The sequence below is a fragment of the Mixophyes fleayi genome, chromosome 3, assembly GCF_038048845.1.
Source record: "Mixophyes fleayi isolate aMixFle1 chromosome 3, aMixFle1.hap1, whole genome shotgun sequence".
Taxonomy (NCBI): domain Eukaryota; kingdom Metazoa; phylum Chordata; class Amphibia; order Anura; family Limnodynastidae; genus Mixophyes; species Mixophyes fleayi.
This window is the reverse complement of record NC_134404.1, coordinates 289,591,798-289,611,163: the sequence shown is the minus strand read 5'-3', so window position 1 is coordinate 289,611,163 and position 19,366 is coordinate 289,591,798. Positions and strand designations below refer to the sequence as shown.

Genomic DNA, 19,366 nt, shown 5'->3' with positions numbered 1-19,366 from the left:
TGAAGTCAAGCAAGATTTGGGGAGACTCAGAAAACTCTGAAAATCTACATGTAAACTGGTTAGATATACAAAGTAGAAACCATATTCATGGGTTTAGCTTAAAACGAAGATGTGTTCTGCAGTACTGCAGAAATCACAGCTTCCAAATAATCTTTGTAACCAACTAAGATATTTGCACATATGACATTTGTCGTTTTATTTTCACATTACATGAACCATGCACCTGGAGCAGGGGTGCCTAAACTTTTGCATACAAAGTCTTTCAAGTGGACTATAACCACTCATGTTGTAATCTAGTGATAAGGATATTCCATTTTCTGACACATTGGCCTCTGTTTAACATCGAAGGACACCATCTACGCTAATAGAGTAAGCAATAGTATACAACACCAATGTTTTGTTTACTCTAACGGTTACAGTTTTCACTTTACTGTTTTATATTATGTATACAATCGTTATATTTAGAATATTAAATAAAATACAAAATATTTTAAATGAAGCTACATCTTGAGTTTACTGAGGATAAAAGTTATAAATAATTTATAAAAAGGTTATTAGCATATTTGCCTCACTATTAGGGGGGTATTCAATTGATGCAAGATGTTTTTTTTTTTTTAAGACCGCGTTAAGTGATTTTAACGCTGTTTTTTTTTTTATCATTTTCGAGCGGGTTAACTTTACCAGCGATTCAATTCCATTTTTACCATTCCGTTTTTTGTCATAACACGGTCCTCTCGCGCTCCAGTAGGTGGTCTATTGAAAGCATAGGTAACGTGACGTGTTAAACAGGCAAATATGCTGTTTTATCTTACACCTCTTTGGGGTGTGAAAAATAAAAAACCTCTGAAAACTATTTGAAATCATGTAATAATGAGAAAAAAAAAAAGTTAAACTATATTTATCAGTAATGCCCAACAGGTAAAAGTTGATTTTCCTGTGAAAAAATAAATAAATAAAAGAAACATAAAAAAAAATGTACTAATGTGTTTTGACATGTATAGGTGATTCTATGTAAAAAAAAAATAGTTCTATAAAAAAATATGCTAAAGAAAGTACTGTAATGTAGATATTATCAATGTGTAATGCAATCTAATGTATTAAAATGTATGCAAATCTTTTTTTTGTGCTATACATGACCGCGTTAAAACTTCCCTTCACTCCCCCAAAAACTTGCAAACACAATGGATAACGCGTGGGGGCAACGGTCCCTCTTTTTCAATTGAATTGCACGAGTTTGCGTTAACTAAAACCGGTCGCTATAGCAGTTAAAAACGCGTGGGGGATTTATTTTTTATTTATCTCTTTTTTTTAATGCTGCGGGGGAAAAAAAAAAAATAAATCTTGCATTTAATTGAATACCCCCCTTAGACTCTATATAAAATAGATTTCAGCAATTTGGATAGGGTGCTAACATACTGGTTCATTGTGCCGACTAGAGAGGCTGGAAAATGTGGAGCTGGTTTGAAATTCACCAGATTCATAGTCACGAACACGTTCGCTGGAAAATTGACGAAACAGGTTTGAATCGATGAGCCAAAATTTGAGGCGCACATTCAAGGTTTACCTTTAAAATTAGTGCTTTTAATTGATTAGTTCTTTTTAACACTATTTAAATATTTTTAATTATTGAAGAAAATATCTTAAAAAATTAAAGAAAAGAAAAAAGAAAAAGAAAAACTAGTTCTACTACTGTGTATGGAGTTTGCTATTAAAAATTGGCTAAATGTATAGCTTTTAGCTCAAACTGCGTATGAACTGAACTGAACATGTTCGACTTTCTTGAATTCAGCTCGATTTTTAAAACCGGTCTAAAAACATTACAGCAACATTGTAAAAACGCTTAGAGAATGGATGTGTGGCTGTTTTGAGCACCTCTAGTGCTGGCAGTAATGTACACTTTGTGGGATTTAGTCAGGGATTAATCTGGAGAGCTATATGTGCCTTTTCTTGTCTATGCTCTCCATATATTGTTTGCATCAGGAAATACACATATAGCAGAGCAGTCTGCCTTTCACCAGCAGTTACTGTGCCAACTGAATAAGCCATATCCTTCTATATTAAAAGCTACTGGAATATTCATAGCTGGTGCAAACACTCCCCTTCTCTTTGTACTCGAGACCTGCAATAAAACTTTTATTACATGTTTTCATCTTCCAACATTGACCTTATATGTGATTAGGCATGCTATTTATCAGGTCTTTTCTATTCATGACCTTATAAAAGTTTCTCTTCATCTTTGAGCAACCTTAATCTCTGTTTTTTGATGTTTTTGTCCCTACTCCAGGCAACATGCTTCATAATAGACAAATTAATGGGGGCAAGCATGGCCCAGTTGGACAGTCTCTATACAAAGAATGTGCAGGTTATGCTAAAAATCTCAGGACCACAAGGGAGCATAAAAAAATAATATACCTGTTTAACATCTACCAATAACATATATATATATATATATATATATATATATATATATATATATATATATATATATATATATATATATATATATATATATATATATATACACATATATACATACACACACATATATACATACACACACACACACACATATACACACACACACACACACACATATACACACACACACACACACACATATACATATCTATATCTATATCTATATCTATATCTATATCTATATCTATATATATACACACACACACACACACACACACACATATATATACACATATATACACATACATACACACATACAAGTTAACCCGTGCATGATACTCATGCATTCTAGTCAAATCAAGCTACTTAAGGTCTTAAAAAGGTTCTTGTCATGCATTTGGGCCATAGCCCAGGCCTCCTCAGGGGAAAAGCGTTACTTCCCGACGCAAGCGCCCTTTTTATATAGGCTTTTATATTATAGATTATATAGTATTAAAACATATTAGCTCAACAGTGGCTCCAGTCAGTAGGACATATATAAAGAAATTATAAAATTACCTTAGATCCATCAGGTTTCTCAACAACAAATATTTCACTCCAAATCTGAATGCCGGTGGTCTCTCGCTCACATCCTCCCCGCCACGTGAAACCAGTCAATGGTTCATAATTTCCACCAATCCAGCTTGTGGAGCTCTATAAAAAAATAAAAATAAATAAATATATCAGGTGCCTTTAAACACCTCTGCTTTATTATATAGATTATTTTCTCCTTCATATGAGTAGCCTAATCTAATCATTTGGCAGAATGCACATTTCAAGTAATTCATCCTAAATAAACCACTACTAAAAACTAGCCAAATACAGGAGACCAATACATTTATCTTTGTAACCCAATACAAATAAGGAAGAGCGCTTCAATTCTTGTACAACAGCACAGCTGTGATTAGGTTAATATTTTCACAAAAGATGCATAAAGCACCTGCCAATTTTAGCTTAAATTGTGGGGAAACAGACTCACAGGAACAGATGTACAGTTACTAAACTATTATCTGGTCACTGACTAAGCTATGAACATAATAGCTACCCTGTCACACTGCAAAAATTGTTTAGGTATGGTTTGAGGAACATGACAAAGAGTTCAAGGTGTTGACTTGGCCTCCCTATTTCCCAGATCTCAATCTGATCGAGCATCTGAGGGATGTGCTGGAAAAACAATGTCTTAGCCATTGAGGCCCCACCTCTCAACTTACAGGACTTAAAGGATGTGCTGCCGATCAGCACCTTATTTCCTGGATCGGGTGGATAAATTCAGTCACAATATATTACCACAATTTCTTTATCTTTTCCAAGCTCTGACGATTCACATCCCCCTCATGTATTTAAATTTTTACAACACCACACCTCACAATTTATATGGGGCAAAAAATGCCCCAGAGTCAAACTCTTCGTCCTGCAGAGATCGACATGCAGTAGAGGCCTCGGAGTCCCCAACTTTAGGAATTATTATCTAGCAGCGCAACTTGCCCAGTGTGTTTTACGGAACACTACTAGCTCCACTAGAATTTGGGCACTAGTCGAAGAGGAAAGTCTGGGCATCTCTCCTTAATCTCCTCGTTCCCGTGGCTCCCCAGACCAGAAGGATCTGCTGCCAACATCTTGGTGCTAGATACCACAGGACACCTTCAAATGTCTTGTGGAATCCATGCCTTGAAGGGTCAGAGCTGTTTTGGCAGCACGAGGGGGACATACGCAATATTTAGCAGGTGGTTATAATGGTTGTGCATACTTAAATGACAGAAGAGTGCGCTTATTTGGAGTATGTAATTTTTTTTACCCCCAACATATCTCGATTCTCTCAGTTCTAGTCTCTTGCTGGTTCTACAAAAGCACCCACATCATCAACATTTATTAATATGGCGCCAGCAAATTCCGTAGCGCTTTACCAACCAGACAACCGAAAAAAAAACCAAGATCACTTAACACTGCTTCTGTGCCATGATGCGTTTATTCCAGCAAGGTTTCACCATTAAACGCAACAATAAGCACATCAGAATGGTGGTGACATCAAGGGAGCAAAACTTTTTCTCCTACTGATAGGAGAATTCGGGTGGATTGTGGTGGTACTTGCTGAATGTAGGCTAGATGAGGTAATGAGCCACATATTGCGCACAATTCAAACACATCATTTTATATTAAGAAATATTTAAAATGAGCTTTAAGGGGTGCATACTGAGTGTTTAGAGGCATTTCATCATAGAGTATTTTTAGCCCTGTAAAACATCTTGCCTGCTCTTAGCCATCCCTGAGGATGTGTAATGCCAGTCACTTACACATTATCTAGGTGCGCTTTACACAGGAAAACGTAATTAGACACACAAAACAAAATATGTGATTAAAATACATTAAAATGTACCATTGCGCCACATAAAACAAATACCGTTCCAATGGAGTGTAGGAATTTGAAGCGACGTGTTTACTTTTCAAGGCATGTATGTTTTAATCCTGAACCCCTATCCCCACAAAAGATGGAGCAAGCTATCTACACACAGGACCTTCTACAAATTTACAAACAAAGTGCTTCAGTGCAAAAACTATGAAGAATTGCGCACACATTTTTCCCAGTTCAGAAACGATCCATTGGGGGCACATTCAATTAGCAGCAATGTTCCTCTGAACGCTGTGGCTGTGCAGGTTTCCCGGTACTACGGTACCTCAACACCACAATGTTTGCAACCGTTCCGGAGGCATTCCGCGGCTAACTGAATAGAACCTTCAATTCAAACTGGGGTTCGTTGTAACATTTAGATCACTTTGTAAACATGACGTTACTGTATATGGGGTTCCACAATTCAATCTTGAAACATTTGATGGCAAGTGAAAAGGGCAGAAAATTGCTTAGCCACAGAGCTTAGTGTACATGCACACACATATTAGGACTACTATTAAGTCCAAAAATGCTAGGGCATTTTTCAGAGCGCTTTTCCAGCTTCAGAAGTGTTCATGGATACCATTTATTGAAGCAGGAGAATCACAACCCTTTTATAGCTCACAGCGGAAATGAGCACTTAAAACAGGGTCTGCTCAAATATAACCAATTTAAATAGGAGAGTGTTTTCTTATCAAGTGCTGTTGAAACTTGATAAAAATGCTGTTGCCACTTTAAAACCACTAGAACAATTAAAGCTTGTGTCACAGACTCTCTGTATTACTCGTATACACAAGTTATTCTGAGCATTTAAAAAGTCCATTTTAAACTACCCTGACGTTTTCAAATTGGGGAAAAGATTTTCAATTTACAACTTACTCCCTTAAAGCCAGGGACGGGACAGAGGATTTTTAAATGTTAGCCGTCTTGCAAGAAGAAAAGAAAGAAAAAACTAGCGACATACAAGTACAACACAAATATTATTGTTGGGTTTGTCCACCACATACCAACAATACCTAGCATGTACTACCACCAGATAATGCCCACCAGATTGTCTCAGCATATAGCTAGAAATTTGCTTGATTTGGTATAGATCTAAGCATATGCAACCAGCTGATGAGGATTTGGAAGCATGTACAAACCACACCAGTGGCGTTTTTTCTTCAAGCAGGTGCAGGGAATACGCTTACCAGCCGCTTTTGTAGCAGACCTATACAGGTATATAATAACTCTCTCTCTAATATAATTGTACAGCTTACAAGTGTTATTATGCTTTAGTTTAGATTTTACCGGTAGCCTGCTTGACGTGGTCAGTAAGTGATGTTTAGTCATTCTGCCGCTGACCTGCATGAAGTGCCAGTGTCAGTGACTGTCGTTACCTGTAGAAATGCTCACCCCTGGTCACATTGACTGCTGGCATTTGAAGCAGAGCCAGAGAGAACCACCAATCTTCATCCAGGCCTGTGGTAGCCAGACCAATCCACCAGTGCGGTGTGTAGACTGTCTAATGTTTTACTGTTTCGCATTTGCAATGAAATACCTCAACAGATCTACCACTGACATAAGTCCGTCAGTAATTCTAGGCACCAAGATTTTTCCAACCCTGAATTCAAGATTTCTTTATATCATTAATACAGAAGGAACTCAAGTTGAAATTCCGAGACATTAAGGAATTTATTGTGGCAATTTCAATGGACGTGTAGAACGTTTCTGATATGAAGGGACACAACTGTTGATTTACACAATAAAATACTCCATGTACAATAATAAAGTGAATGTATTCAGAGAATTAAGGATAAAAAAGTTTTACCTGACTGTACATGAACCGGAGCATAAAATCAAGTAGGAAAGATTTCCCTTTACGAAAAGCACCAGCTACAGATACGACAACCACGTTCAGATCACATATGTGTTCCTGCATCAAAATACTCTCCAAGGCCTTTTCATCAAGCTCAAAGTTATGGTCATCTTCATGAGCCAGGACAATCTGGATGGGGTGTGGAGAGTCCATCACCTCTGCGTCACTCTCAGATTTAAGGAAGTCTTCCACATGATCTTCATCTGTAAAGAGAGGAGCAGAACATAAGTTGAAGTTGAGAAAAAACCCAAAACAATCTTTTAGAAACAACCTATAAGGTGACTAAGGGATTATAAGATAGCAGATGGATACAGTATAACCAGGAGAAATAATTGCAGGAAATACCACCTCTTAATCTGAATTTAAAAGTGTAAATTTCAAAGAAAAAGAATTCATTAGAATTTGTGATCCCCTTTTAACCAAACATACTTCAAAGCGATGGAGAGAGAGAAGCAACGCATAACTGTAATAGAGGAAAATAGAAGACCATTACTACCACTTCACAAACCAGACACCAAAACACAGAAAAATGTATTTTGAAATCAATTATTCACCAATAGAATACAGACAGCACTAAACAGAACGAGTCCATGTGTTTAGAGATGGTCACTGACCCCCGTGTTTTGGTAAAACCGCCCTCGTGTGTTTTGGATACCCTTTTTTTTTTTTTTTTTTTTAATAAAAAAATCACAATTTTTTTTGTTCCTACATTATTATTAACCTCAATAACATTAATTTCCAGTAAATTTTTGTCAAGTGAGAAGAACACTGCTACCCCTGTTTCTGTGTGAGCAATGGCGCTGGATCTCCTGGGGAGGGAGGTACTTATGGAATCCGAAACCCGCAAGATCCGACAACGCAACAATGACGGTTTGTCTCGATTCAGATCCGAGGTGGGCTCGGTTTTCAGGAAACCGAGCCTGAGCATCTCTAGTTTACATAAGTGTATAAATAGAATATGGCATGTAGAGTAAAGCAGATTCAAGTTCAAGATTCAACTCTCTATGTGACCCAGTAAAAATATATACGTGCATCCGAAATGGGAAAATGTAAAATGCTACCTGGAACAGGAAGGGCCAGTTCCTGTATTAACAACGCTAGTAAAAAGTATATTAAAGTTAAAAGAATATCTATTTTGAAAAGAATATTGGAGACACTTCTAAAAATGGTTAAAAAAAAAAATGATGTAGCCGACAATGCTGTTGTCATAAATATACTTAAGAGATTTTACAAAAACAACACTAATCCATACTACCCAACAGACCAGATATAGGCAGGACAGTCAAGATAAAAGGATGGTTTGGTGGTAAGTCCTGATCATTGCTGTGCTGCATAGCAGGACAGCGGTGAAGGGGTGCTGTGTGCACCAGACAGGTGCACATGGCAATGAGGGGGTGGTTTTAGGAAAAAGAAAGTGAAAGTAGCGCTGGATAAGCCATGAGGCATGAATACACCCCTACTTATGTGCAAATTTGTCCCGATTCCCCAACTGTAAAAGTTAGAGGTATGCCAATCTAATACTATGTCTGGTTTTCTTCAAGGGCTTTCCCCAAGCTAAATGTGAACATCACTTGAGCAGAGCAAGCAAAGGGCTAGCGGTTGTTGTGCCAATGCACAAATAATATCCACAACACAGCAACCAGATCATTTCACATAATGATGCGAAAAGGCTTTCTCAGCGTTGGCAAGCATCTTGCAGACGTCGGCGTACACTTGTTCTTGCAATCAATAAAAGCCACACAAAACATGGTTTTCAAAGAAGACTTTTTATATTAAAACTACACAGTCACCAAACTTGCAGAATTTAAATTTATGTTTACATATAACACGTACTTGAAAATTATTTTATGTGGCTAAAATCTTGCATAGAGTCTAAATTGCTAGTTTTTAATGTTGGAGCGTCAATGGATTCTCACATCTTTCTACACAGCAAAATATGATATCACAAATCAACAGGATACATGGGGCAAGATATCAAAGTGAGACCTAGCTGGGAATGTAAAAAAATAACAAAACGATGGATTTCACACACACCCATTCCAAATCTATAAAAGAAATTAAAAAAATACTAGGAGAACAAAGTCTGAGCTTGAAGCGTATTTTTGTAACATTGATAACAGGTCATACCCTATTTTTAAAAGCAGAGCTTCACAAGATTTAAAAATACACGTATATCAAAGTGAGTCACCGTATTCGGCAGGTGTGTATTACAAAAAATAAATAAATAGGAAAAATGAATAAAGTCTATAGGAAGAAACAGAAGACTGTTCAGAGTTTATATACATTTACAGCACACTATTTCAATCAATCCCTGGATATTCACTCATCACACTTTGGTATTTACCTAAGCACATTTGATAGATCTAGGGATTTATCTACCAAAAATGAAATGAAATATTTGCACTACAGTCAACATCTAAAATAAAATCTGCTCTAAAGACTGAAAACAAGTGTAATGCATTAAAGAATGAATGCCTGAAATAATATACTTGCAATCCATCAGATTTCCTTCTGCTGGAGAAGGAATTTCATTGCCCAATTCTTTTTCTTGCTTTATTAATTTCTTAACTTCAGTTGTAAGCTAGGTGATAACTAGATGCTGAAGAAGAAAACTCCACTACTATGGAGCTCATAAAGGAAACCTTTATGAGCTGTCTCAAGAGACTGCATTAGAACTACTCATATGAGGTTTCTTCATCCTACATTTAGATTTTTACAGTTTAAGTTCTCCACTCCTTCTAATCCGATAGTTAGGAGTCATCAATAAATTTACAATATAATATTTATAATATATATATATATATATATATATATATATATACACACATATACACACACACACACACACACACACACACATATATACACACACGTAGCTTATTTTAATTGGATTATGGAGGATACAGGGACTAGGTGTGGTGATTTCCAAAGTGGTGTAGCAGATGTGGAGTAGTGTGGCCAGGCAAGTTTGATAACACTGTAACCATCCTGTTCCTCACGTAATGTGGATTATAGCAAGTACTTTTATAGCCCTTGCTTTTGTTCACTCGACAGAGTACAACCACAGTGTCTAATTACATATGGATAAAGGGACATTGTAGCTTAATGTAAATATGTATATTGTTTATTGTATATTGGTGATGTGGCAGTGAGGTTGTTAGTCATTGTTCTTAAAATGAAGCCAGGGGGTTTTGGGTGGGGACCAGGTTGCAAGATACTGGAGGGGGAAAACTAATTAGAGTCTATTGTTCTCACAAGACTAGTCCAGATATGCCATCTAGCCGGGGAGGTTCTGTGGAAGGACAGCTCATCTTCACTTCCTTCTCCAACCTCCCCTAGTCCTACACTGACCAATGTTTAACAAGGAGAGGCACAGGGGTTTGCACAGAGATGGGAAAGCTCTATTGAAATTAGATCGTGTATATATACGGAGCGACTCCAGAGGGTGAGGGGTGATCATTCTGTGATTTGATCCCTGGAAGGAGTTGTCATTCTCTTCGAGAGTCTACATATGCAGCTGAGAGAGATCCATGGGTTGTCAAGTCTGGACAGCCAGGTGACTAACTCCTTAAGATAGTGGGGTAAGGGACAAATTGATGTGGAAAACCTACCTAGCATTTATTTACTGTGTGTACATAATAATCTAGTGGTTGCTTTTATTACAATAAATGTATTGCTTTACTTTCTAACTGCATTTGTCTGAGTGACAATACGAATCCTAGAAGGCACTGGGTAGACTTCCCTGGCATAGGAAAACACCCGTCGGTGGCGGTAGCATTGTGTTCGATAAACCCGGTATCTTCACATTTTTGGTGGCAAACAGTGGGTTCACTCAGTCCCAGGTCCCCTCTGGGTAGAGCTGCAGGGGAATTGTATCGCGATACATTCCAGGGCTCTGCATAGCAGTTCGCACTAGAATCCAGTTACCATATTATCCTGAACTTACTCCTAAAGGTTTTAAAGGTAGAAAGTGTCACGAAAAGCGCTCTGGGCTTGAGGCGAGAGAAGATGCCGCACACATGTCGATTTGATAAGGGGAGGCGCACCCCGCCAGTGGAGAGCAGAAAATGGAACAATGTCTCAAAGAGTGGAAATCAGTGAGGTGATCACTGGAAGTAAAATGGGTGTGAGCTCTGGGAACAAGATAGCAGATCACAGCCCAGTGTTTAAAAAGTTCCCAAAGGAAGGGATGAAACATTCCAGTGCAACCAGAAAGGTTTTCTGGGATGAAGGGCTATGGCAGTGTCTGCAGGATAGGGACATGGACGTCTTGCACCACTCAACCACAATGCTGCACATTTTTGCTTATTGGGATGAGGAGTACCCAAAGATTATTATGTGGAAAGTTGCCAGTCTACAGGAGAAATTGTTGGATGTGTTCCTAATGTTGAAAGAGAAAGCAAGTACCTGTAATTTTCGGGATGAACCAGAATGGGATGATTTTACAAATGAAGTTGTTTGTACTATGCAGAATCTGGCCAAGGGAAAATCTAGTTATAACAATAATCAGCAGTACAAACAAGACAAAAAAAGGACTGTTACAGCACAGGGACATGCCTGATGAATCTCCTGCAAATGTATTACTAGAATCTGTCCCATTAGCAGATTCTACAGATCCACTAGAGACAATGATTATGGAAGAGCTGATAGTGGAACGCCAGATCCGGGGTGTACCGTACCTGTACTTCACAGGGATATCCTCAAACGTCTTTTAAAAAATCAGGAGCATCCCATCAATGCCTTCAGTGTCTATAGGAAATGGATGCTCACTTTAGGTCTCCACATACCCCTCTAGGTATGGCGGCAAAGTTACTGACACTAAAATGTGGCTGGAACAGTGTTAGCGAATTAAACTGAATTCAGAAAGTGCATTTTTATTTCTAATGGTATGCTGTCCTTACACTGTTTGTTTAAACCTTTTATTGCTAGTGTCTGTTGGGGGAGTTTATGAAGGGCTTGATTGAAGAACACTGATTACATGCGTTTGTGAAACATATATATTCATTGTAGAATGGCTGCAAGCCAGTGATGGCTGCATAGTTAGTGTGTATAGCTCTAAGTGTATAGTTACAAGTGTAAAAAAAAATTAAAAATAGCATAATTTGGAGTTATACCGGAGAAGAACATTCTGTCTATTACCACAGCTACACAAGGGCAACAGTCAGTATTCACCTGAAACTCCATATTCTACCCCTGATATTTCCATCTGTCCCTGGCTACAAGCTTCACACAAGACTGTTTTGGACTCTGATCTTATTTTCTACTGAGCTCATGAAAGTTTATTTTCCCTGCAAAATCCCCACTGTTTAATCAGCCTGCTGTACTACTTGCTCAGCCACTCCCTACCCACGCTACAGCTATTTCAGTCCCCTATCTCATCATTGTACTTTCAATTCTACTCAAGGCTTTGTCTGTCATCACATGTAGGAATAAATGATACCGACTTTGTACAACTCTCCTCTCTCATGACTCTGAGTAGCTGAGTTCTTGCAAGCACCTGTCCTTTATTACTCTCCATTCAACACTTCCACGCACTTCCCCACATGGCTCCCCACATCCCATATTATCTGGGGATATATCACCTAATCCAGGTCCCCCTCACTTCTCCCACACGCATATGTCTGAACACTACAGAAATCCAGCAAACCTCAAACGCATCACCTGTCTCCCCACTCTTCCAAAGTCCTTTAAACGTGCCCTTTGGAATGCACGCTCTGTTTGTAACAAACTTACCCCATACACGATCTTTTCCTCTCAAACAACCTAAAACCTTCTAGCAATAACAGAAACACGGCTCACACAAATCAGACACTGCCTCACCTGCAGCCCTTTCACATGGTGGTCTACATTTCACCCACACCCCCAGACCAGGAGGCAGACAAGGAGGACTATTTCTCTCCCCACAGTGCACGTTCAGTTCTCCCAAATGTCCCATCACTCACGTTCACATCTTTTGAAGTACATGCTGTTAGGATTTTTAACCTGTTCTCTATGCGTGTTGCTGTCATCTATCGGACCCCTGAACCACACCAACAATTTCTTGAACACTTCTCTGCGTGGATCCCTCCCTTCTTATCCTCGGACATCCCCACCATCATCATGAGTGATTTAAACATCCCTATTTCCAAGCCGCGATAGAATTCTGCTTTCAAACTACTCTCTCTAACACCCTCACTTGACCTCTTCCAGTGGTTTGAATCTGCTACTCATCAGGATGGCCACTGTCGATCATGTTTTCTCTAGACTATGCTCAGTTTAAGATTTCCTTAACACTCCTTTAACCCTCCCGGATAAATCACCTTATTAGCTACTCGCTCACCCCCAGTTCTTTACCGTCCCCATTGTCAAACTCTTCCAAGACTCCTCACAACCGCAGGAATATCAACTCTATTGATCTTCAACAGTTTTCCACCTCTCTCCAACACCTTCTCTCCCCAATTTCTACATTCTCCTCCCCTGATCAGGCGGTACCTCATTTTCACCAAACCCTAGCAACTGCTCTTGATCAAGTGGCTCCTGCGACACTACATACTCCACAAATACTTTGTTGCCAACCGTGGCACACTAAAGTAACACGAACTCTACAAAAACTTTCCCATAAAGCAGAACGTCACTAACGTAAATCTTGTACCTCTAATGATTTCTTCACATATACGGGTATCTACCAATCCTATAGAAATTCTCTGGACACTGCAAAACAAACATACTTCCAATCGCTCATCTATGCTCAGGCTTCTAACCCCAAACGTAGAATGTGCCAGGTTCCCTGGCGCTGGGATAGAGAGGGGGGGGGGGGGGGAAAGAGGGGTATGGAAGAGAAAGGAAAAATATGATGAAAGAAATCAAATGATGTTAAAACAAGTACACCAGCCGGTGTACTCGTGTTTATTAAATGAGGTGCAGAGTAGTAAATCAAATTCAGCTACGATAGATACCATGTGAACACATATCGGGAATCACACGTATTTTATACAGTTCGTTGTGACAGAAGTCTTGGATAACAGTCACTTGCTCCTGATACTAAAGCCAGCCGGCTTAGCCACTGAAATACATGTAATCACAGAAGCAGTAAACACTGTAGTTCATCCATCGGGAGCTGATGTCCCAGTTCAATTAGGTACTTAATAGTAAACTGGGATTTAAATATATACACACAGCTTCTGCTCGTATTTTTTCCAGAAGCAGGTAAATCATACCACCAAGCTGTACCTTAAAACCATATAAGTGTCTTATAAATGCTTGACCAGCTGAAGCATAAAAAAGATCTTCAAACCGCTTGTAAAGCAATAGTCGAATATAATCTGTAGAATCCTTATTACACAAATTGTATATGAACCGGACTAGTAAATAAATCAAATAGACAGTAAGCCGGACGAATAGGCTGAAGCACTGTAAGTGTTAATTTCATAACAAGCACAAAAGTCTGTGTATCAAAATGGAAATAAGAGCTCAAACCCATAAACCGGTATTCCGCTTGATGTGGCGCTATCAAGTCCGCGATGGGGGTAGTGCACTTACCCTTACCGAGGATGCATCCTCCAGATGTCCGGTTCCTCTCGTTACAAGTCTCGCAATGGATGGGCCCACTGAGTTGTGGGCCTATCACACCACAAACAGCACTGATATCGATATCTTCATTATAACAATACCTTCTATATAGCGACGCTCGACTACCGGGATTTAGCGCGGATGCGCCACGAGTCGACTCTTCTCTCTCCCACAACTCAGTGGGCCCATCCATTGCGAGATTCCAATAGTTATATCAAGTGCATATCTATTTGATGTTATTGATAACCACCATGTGTTAATAAATCCCAAGTGGTTGATCGTCAAAGGAATCAAATTATATTTTTTGCCTCACAAAGTTTCAATTTAAACATAATAATCAAAAATTATACTGATCCTGTAAGTGTTCTGGCATTATAAAAATAGTGAATAGTTATTTCCATTTAGGCCATGTGGGGAAATCACTTAAATTAAAAGATCATACAGGCCTCTCTTTTCAATTACTCCTGATACATACTCCACCTTGTATACACAATTGAATCCTTTACATGTAAAATTTCCCTACAAATAGTATGTTATTTGTTAGTAATTTTTCAGTGTCCTGAAACGAAAAGGCAATCTTCATTTTTGGAATTAACTGTTTTAGGAATCTACCTTCACTTAATTATTGTTCCAATGAAAAGACTGAGCTTCATCTTGAAACACAAAAACAGTAGATTTCTGAGACTCCTAAAATGACAACAACCTCATTTTCTGTAATAGTTGAAGTGCACCTATTGCAGTTGAGCAATAAGAGTATACTTTCATTGTTAGGTGTTGTTCACAGAAAGGGTTGACAAAGTCTTTAGCAATGTTTCAAAACTGCGCCCGTCAACGAACACCCAATATTTGTAGGTAACACTCTCCATTATCTCCTCTTCCAATTTATTCATTAGCTATTGCTTTAGCCGATTAGTACGTGGACAGTGGTTGCATTAGTCTTCTAAATGACACTCTGAAGTTGCAGGCACAGACATTATATTTTTGCTACACCTACTTTATAAACACTAGTATTTGATCTGTCCTCCAATAGCTAAGTGGTGGCTAAGTAGTTAGCACTTCTGCCTCACAGCGCTGAGGTCATGAGTTCAATTCCCGGCCATGGCCTTATCTGTGTGGAGTTTGTATGTTCTACCCATGTTTGCGTGGGTTTCCTCCGGGTGCTCCGGTTTCCTCCCACACTCCAAAAACATACTAGTAGGTTAATTGGCTGCTATCAAAATTGACCCTAGTCTCTCTCTCTCTGTATGTGTATGTTATGGAATTTAGACTGTAAGCTCCAATGGAGACGGGACCGATGTGAATGAGTTATCTGTACAGCACTGCGGAATTAGTGGAGCTATATAAATAAATGGTGATGATGATAGGTGGAGCAAAGTCAACACTGATGAGTGGTCCACTCACACAAAATGTGCACCACTTTCAACCACTAGAACAGTATATTATATTATACAAACAAATACGAAAGTTTTAGAATGTTGTAATAAACAAAAATAAAAATATATAAGAACCAATTGAGATTCAAACTTTAAATTTGGTGGGGACATCAAGGAATAAACACTTTTTATTTAAAGTCTCCATCCACAGTCAGCATATACTGGGAAATCATCAAGCAAAGACGCTGAGGAAGAAGCAGCCACTGTGCGAGTGCTAGCAATGTTCTTTGGCATATGTGCATGATTCAAACCCATTTGTGTGTAGAATTGAATGTACAGGTAAGTTATGACAAGACATTTTTATTTAGAGTATAATGGATAGCACACCTAAGAAACATGAGTATTACAACTTTTTTTTATTTTAGCACTTGATAACTTGTTTTGTTTGGGTTTTTTTTGTTCTTTGTTTTAAACTATTCTTGTAATTTTGTTCAGCTCGCCACTACACCAGATCCTCTCCAAGTGTTGGCAATACGTAAGATTTTTAAACTAGTAACACTGTGCCGTTTGCGATACAGAAAAACATTACAGCACAGGGACTCCGATACAAGGAGACTATAGTGAAATAAAGTTTATCGTAGAATAAAAGGTCGATAACAGTTTTCAGACATGTAGTGCTGTTTACACTTCCTCTACCCCCTGCTGTGTATGCAAGGAGCAGATTTAGTAGTGTCAATGTGGGCGAAAACTCCAAAACTGTAAGGGATTAGCATTGTACCCCCACATAGTTCTGATAATTTGAGGGTGTATAGAGTATGAAAATTTACTTTTGGACAGACATACCCATTAAAGATACATAGTGTAATCTCCCTTTAATGCCCACCGATTAATCCAGTTTCATAGTAGCATGTTTAAAAATAAACATAATAACCAATTATTCAATGCTTGACCTTGGCTTCTTGGTCTTTTGTACCTGAACTGAAAACAGAAGTTATTTGTAACTAAGCTATCTGTTAGTAATACCTAATTATGCACCTACTACATGTACGTTTTAAAATTAAAAAAGAAGCCACTGAAAATGGAAGGCATAACATTCAGCAAGTGCTCCTTATAAGCAGCACTCTCATAGACTCATAGAACTATTTCTATCCTTTAGAGAGGAGCCATAAATAGCAGCAAGCTATGCTTAAGACTTTGCATTCCACTGGGATGTGCAGCTACGACAATATGCAAACAGTCAATTTGATTAGCAGTGAACTGGGGAACAGAGCAGAAAATAGACCAACTTTTCCCTGCACATATAAGAGCGCAGTATTGTTAACTCAGTTATGCAATCATTTAACACCATGTGAGTGCTGGAAAACACCAGCACTCTACCAACTAAATTAGTTTATTAACAAGACATTCCTTAGATGTATATCACAGATGCTCAAGTACAAGATTTTCCTAACCTTGAGAGATACTCCACTTGGAGGGCATTCCAATATAATATATTTCATGACCACATACCAACAGAGAAAAATGAAAAAGGCCACTTTATTCTAACAATAAAATATATGGTTAAAAACTCATATTTCAGTTAAGAACAAAAAGGCTCATCTGGAGAAAGGGATACCACTGGAGAAAGCTATGGCAATAAGTGATGTTACGAATTTCCATCAGGTTTCCTGCCCATACCAGTAGTCAATTTCATTAGGCACAAGGTGCAAACATATGCTTTTCATCACAGATGTCTACAGGGGTACCACATCATAAGTGGACTTTGTATACCATACACCAATATATCCGATTGGTTAATCAATCACCATTCTGTACAAGTGCATGCACTCAAAATAAACAAGGGACGAGTGGCCAGTCTTGTCCTATCACCAGTAAAAGACTACTAGAAAATGGCGTGTGCTCACACTATGGAGTTTACTAGTTAAATTTCTGCATCATTTTTAGTGGTGATAAAGAGGTTATTACTTTTACTATTAGGTTTAAGAACCCTATTAAATAGTTTGATACTTTGTATATTTATGAATATAAACAATAAAAACAAGAAATAAACTGGCAGTTGGGGCCACTGGTTTTGTGCAAACTACTTCATATGGGAGAAGGAACCATCAAATCTGGGAGACCTGCTGTTTTCAGAATTCTCCACAGTTGTTCTATGCGACTTAGATCTAGACACATTGTTGGCCACTTCAGAACAGTCCAGCGTCTTGTCTTGAACCATTTCCTGGTGCTTTATGAAGTGTGTTTGGGATCTTGCTGGAAGAACATTGACCTTTGACTGAGCCCCAGTTTTCGGACGCTGGGTGCAATATTGCACTCCAAAATTACCTGGTCTCCACATGTCATCATGCCATGTACATGTTCAAAACGCCCAGTGCCAGATGCAACAGAGCAACCCCAAAATAGCACTGAACCTCCTTAATGTTTGACTGTAGGGAAGATGTTCTTTTAATTGCAAGTATCATTTTGCTTTCTGTAAACATAGGGATGATGTTCTTTACCAAAAAGCTCTATCCTGGTCTCATCTGTCTACAGGAGATTCCGCCAGAAGGAATTTAGCTTGTTCAGGTGTGGTTTGTCAAACTCTAGCAGTAGGGCCCTCCTAACATGTAACCCCCTATGCACTGAGTTGGCGACAGATGGTGCCAATTGAAACAGTCGTGCCTTGTCTGAAAGTCAGCTTCAATCTGTTTAGCAGTTGATTGAGGTGCTTTCTCCACCATTCGAACAATACTGCACTGCAATCTGTGGCCAAGCCCAGGAAGGTTGGCTACAGCAACCTGGGCCTAAAACCTCCAAACAACATTATGTACGGTGGAATCTGGAACATCAAGGCCTCCCGAGATTGATTAATATCTTAAGGATTTGTGTCCTTGAGATTGTCTGTTTGACCTCCTGAGACAATTCTCTGGCTTACTTTCCACCCCCATGCTCACTGCAGTATTCACAAAATAGGAGAAGGATTAATTTTCTCTCTATTCAATTGATTTAAACATGACTTCTATTTTGCAGCTATCTACTACTCACTATAGGTGATCTCAGTTCCAAACTGAAGAAGCATCTGCTTGAAATTCAAAGTATTTCTAACTACTTCTAAAACCAATACATGTGTAAACAAAATTATATATTAGAAAAAAAATATACATATATGAGGAGTATCAGATCTCTATATATATATATATATATACACACACACACACACACACACACACACACTTTAAAGAAAATGATTGAAATGGATATTTGTGACAACATAAAAGCTTAAAAAATGCAGCAGACTGAGCATATTAACCTCAAGAGTTTCTAAAGGTTAAAACTCTGTGCTGCCAAATAAACATTCCATATAAATTAATATGGAGCCGATAATGTTGAATAGGTAATTTAGTAGCTACACATTTGCGATAAACCCTCTCCTGAACCCAAGAATTATTTTACCACCCATACAAATTATAGGGATTATGGTACCTTTACAAGAAGATGCACCACTGGTACCTATCACATATCAGGCAAACGGCTTTAACAAACACAAAAGGTTAGCCACTTGCATTTTTAACAGCAATGAACTGTGTGGAATATCAACCATAACACAAGTCAGATATAGTTTGTAAATTACCATGAAGCCTACACCAATGACCTGTCCCCACCAGGCCTTGGTGGAAACCCTCCCTACCAAGCTTAGGAGCTGACCAGCCTCAATGCAGAGATCTTCTCCTACAATCTTCTCCTAAGACGAGTGATCACAAGAGG

General features: G+C 38.6%; 1 protein-coding gene across 4 annotated transcripts in view; it reads right to left on the bottom strand.

The window, feature by feature from the left end:
• The window catches only part of ATL2 (atlastin GTPase 2), a 63,993-nt gene that overhangs the window by 22,208 nt on the left and 22,419 nt on the right, over positions 1-19,366 (bottom strand). For all 4 annotated transcript variants that reach the window (XM_075203766.1, XM_075203768.1, XM_075203767.1 and 1 more), the window contains exons 2-3: positions 6,654-6,904; positions 2,977-3,111 (exon numbers count right to left, since the gene is read on the bottom strand). In XM_075203766.1, coding sequence (XP_075059867.1) covers positions 2,977-3,111; positions 6,654-6,904 — 386 coding nt within the window. The remainder of the gene's footprint in view (positions 1-2,976; positions 3,112-6,653; positions 6,905-19,366) is intronic.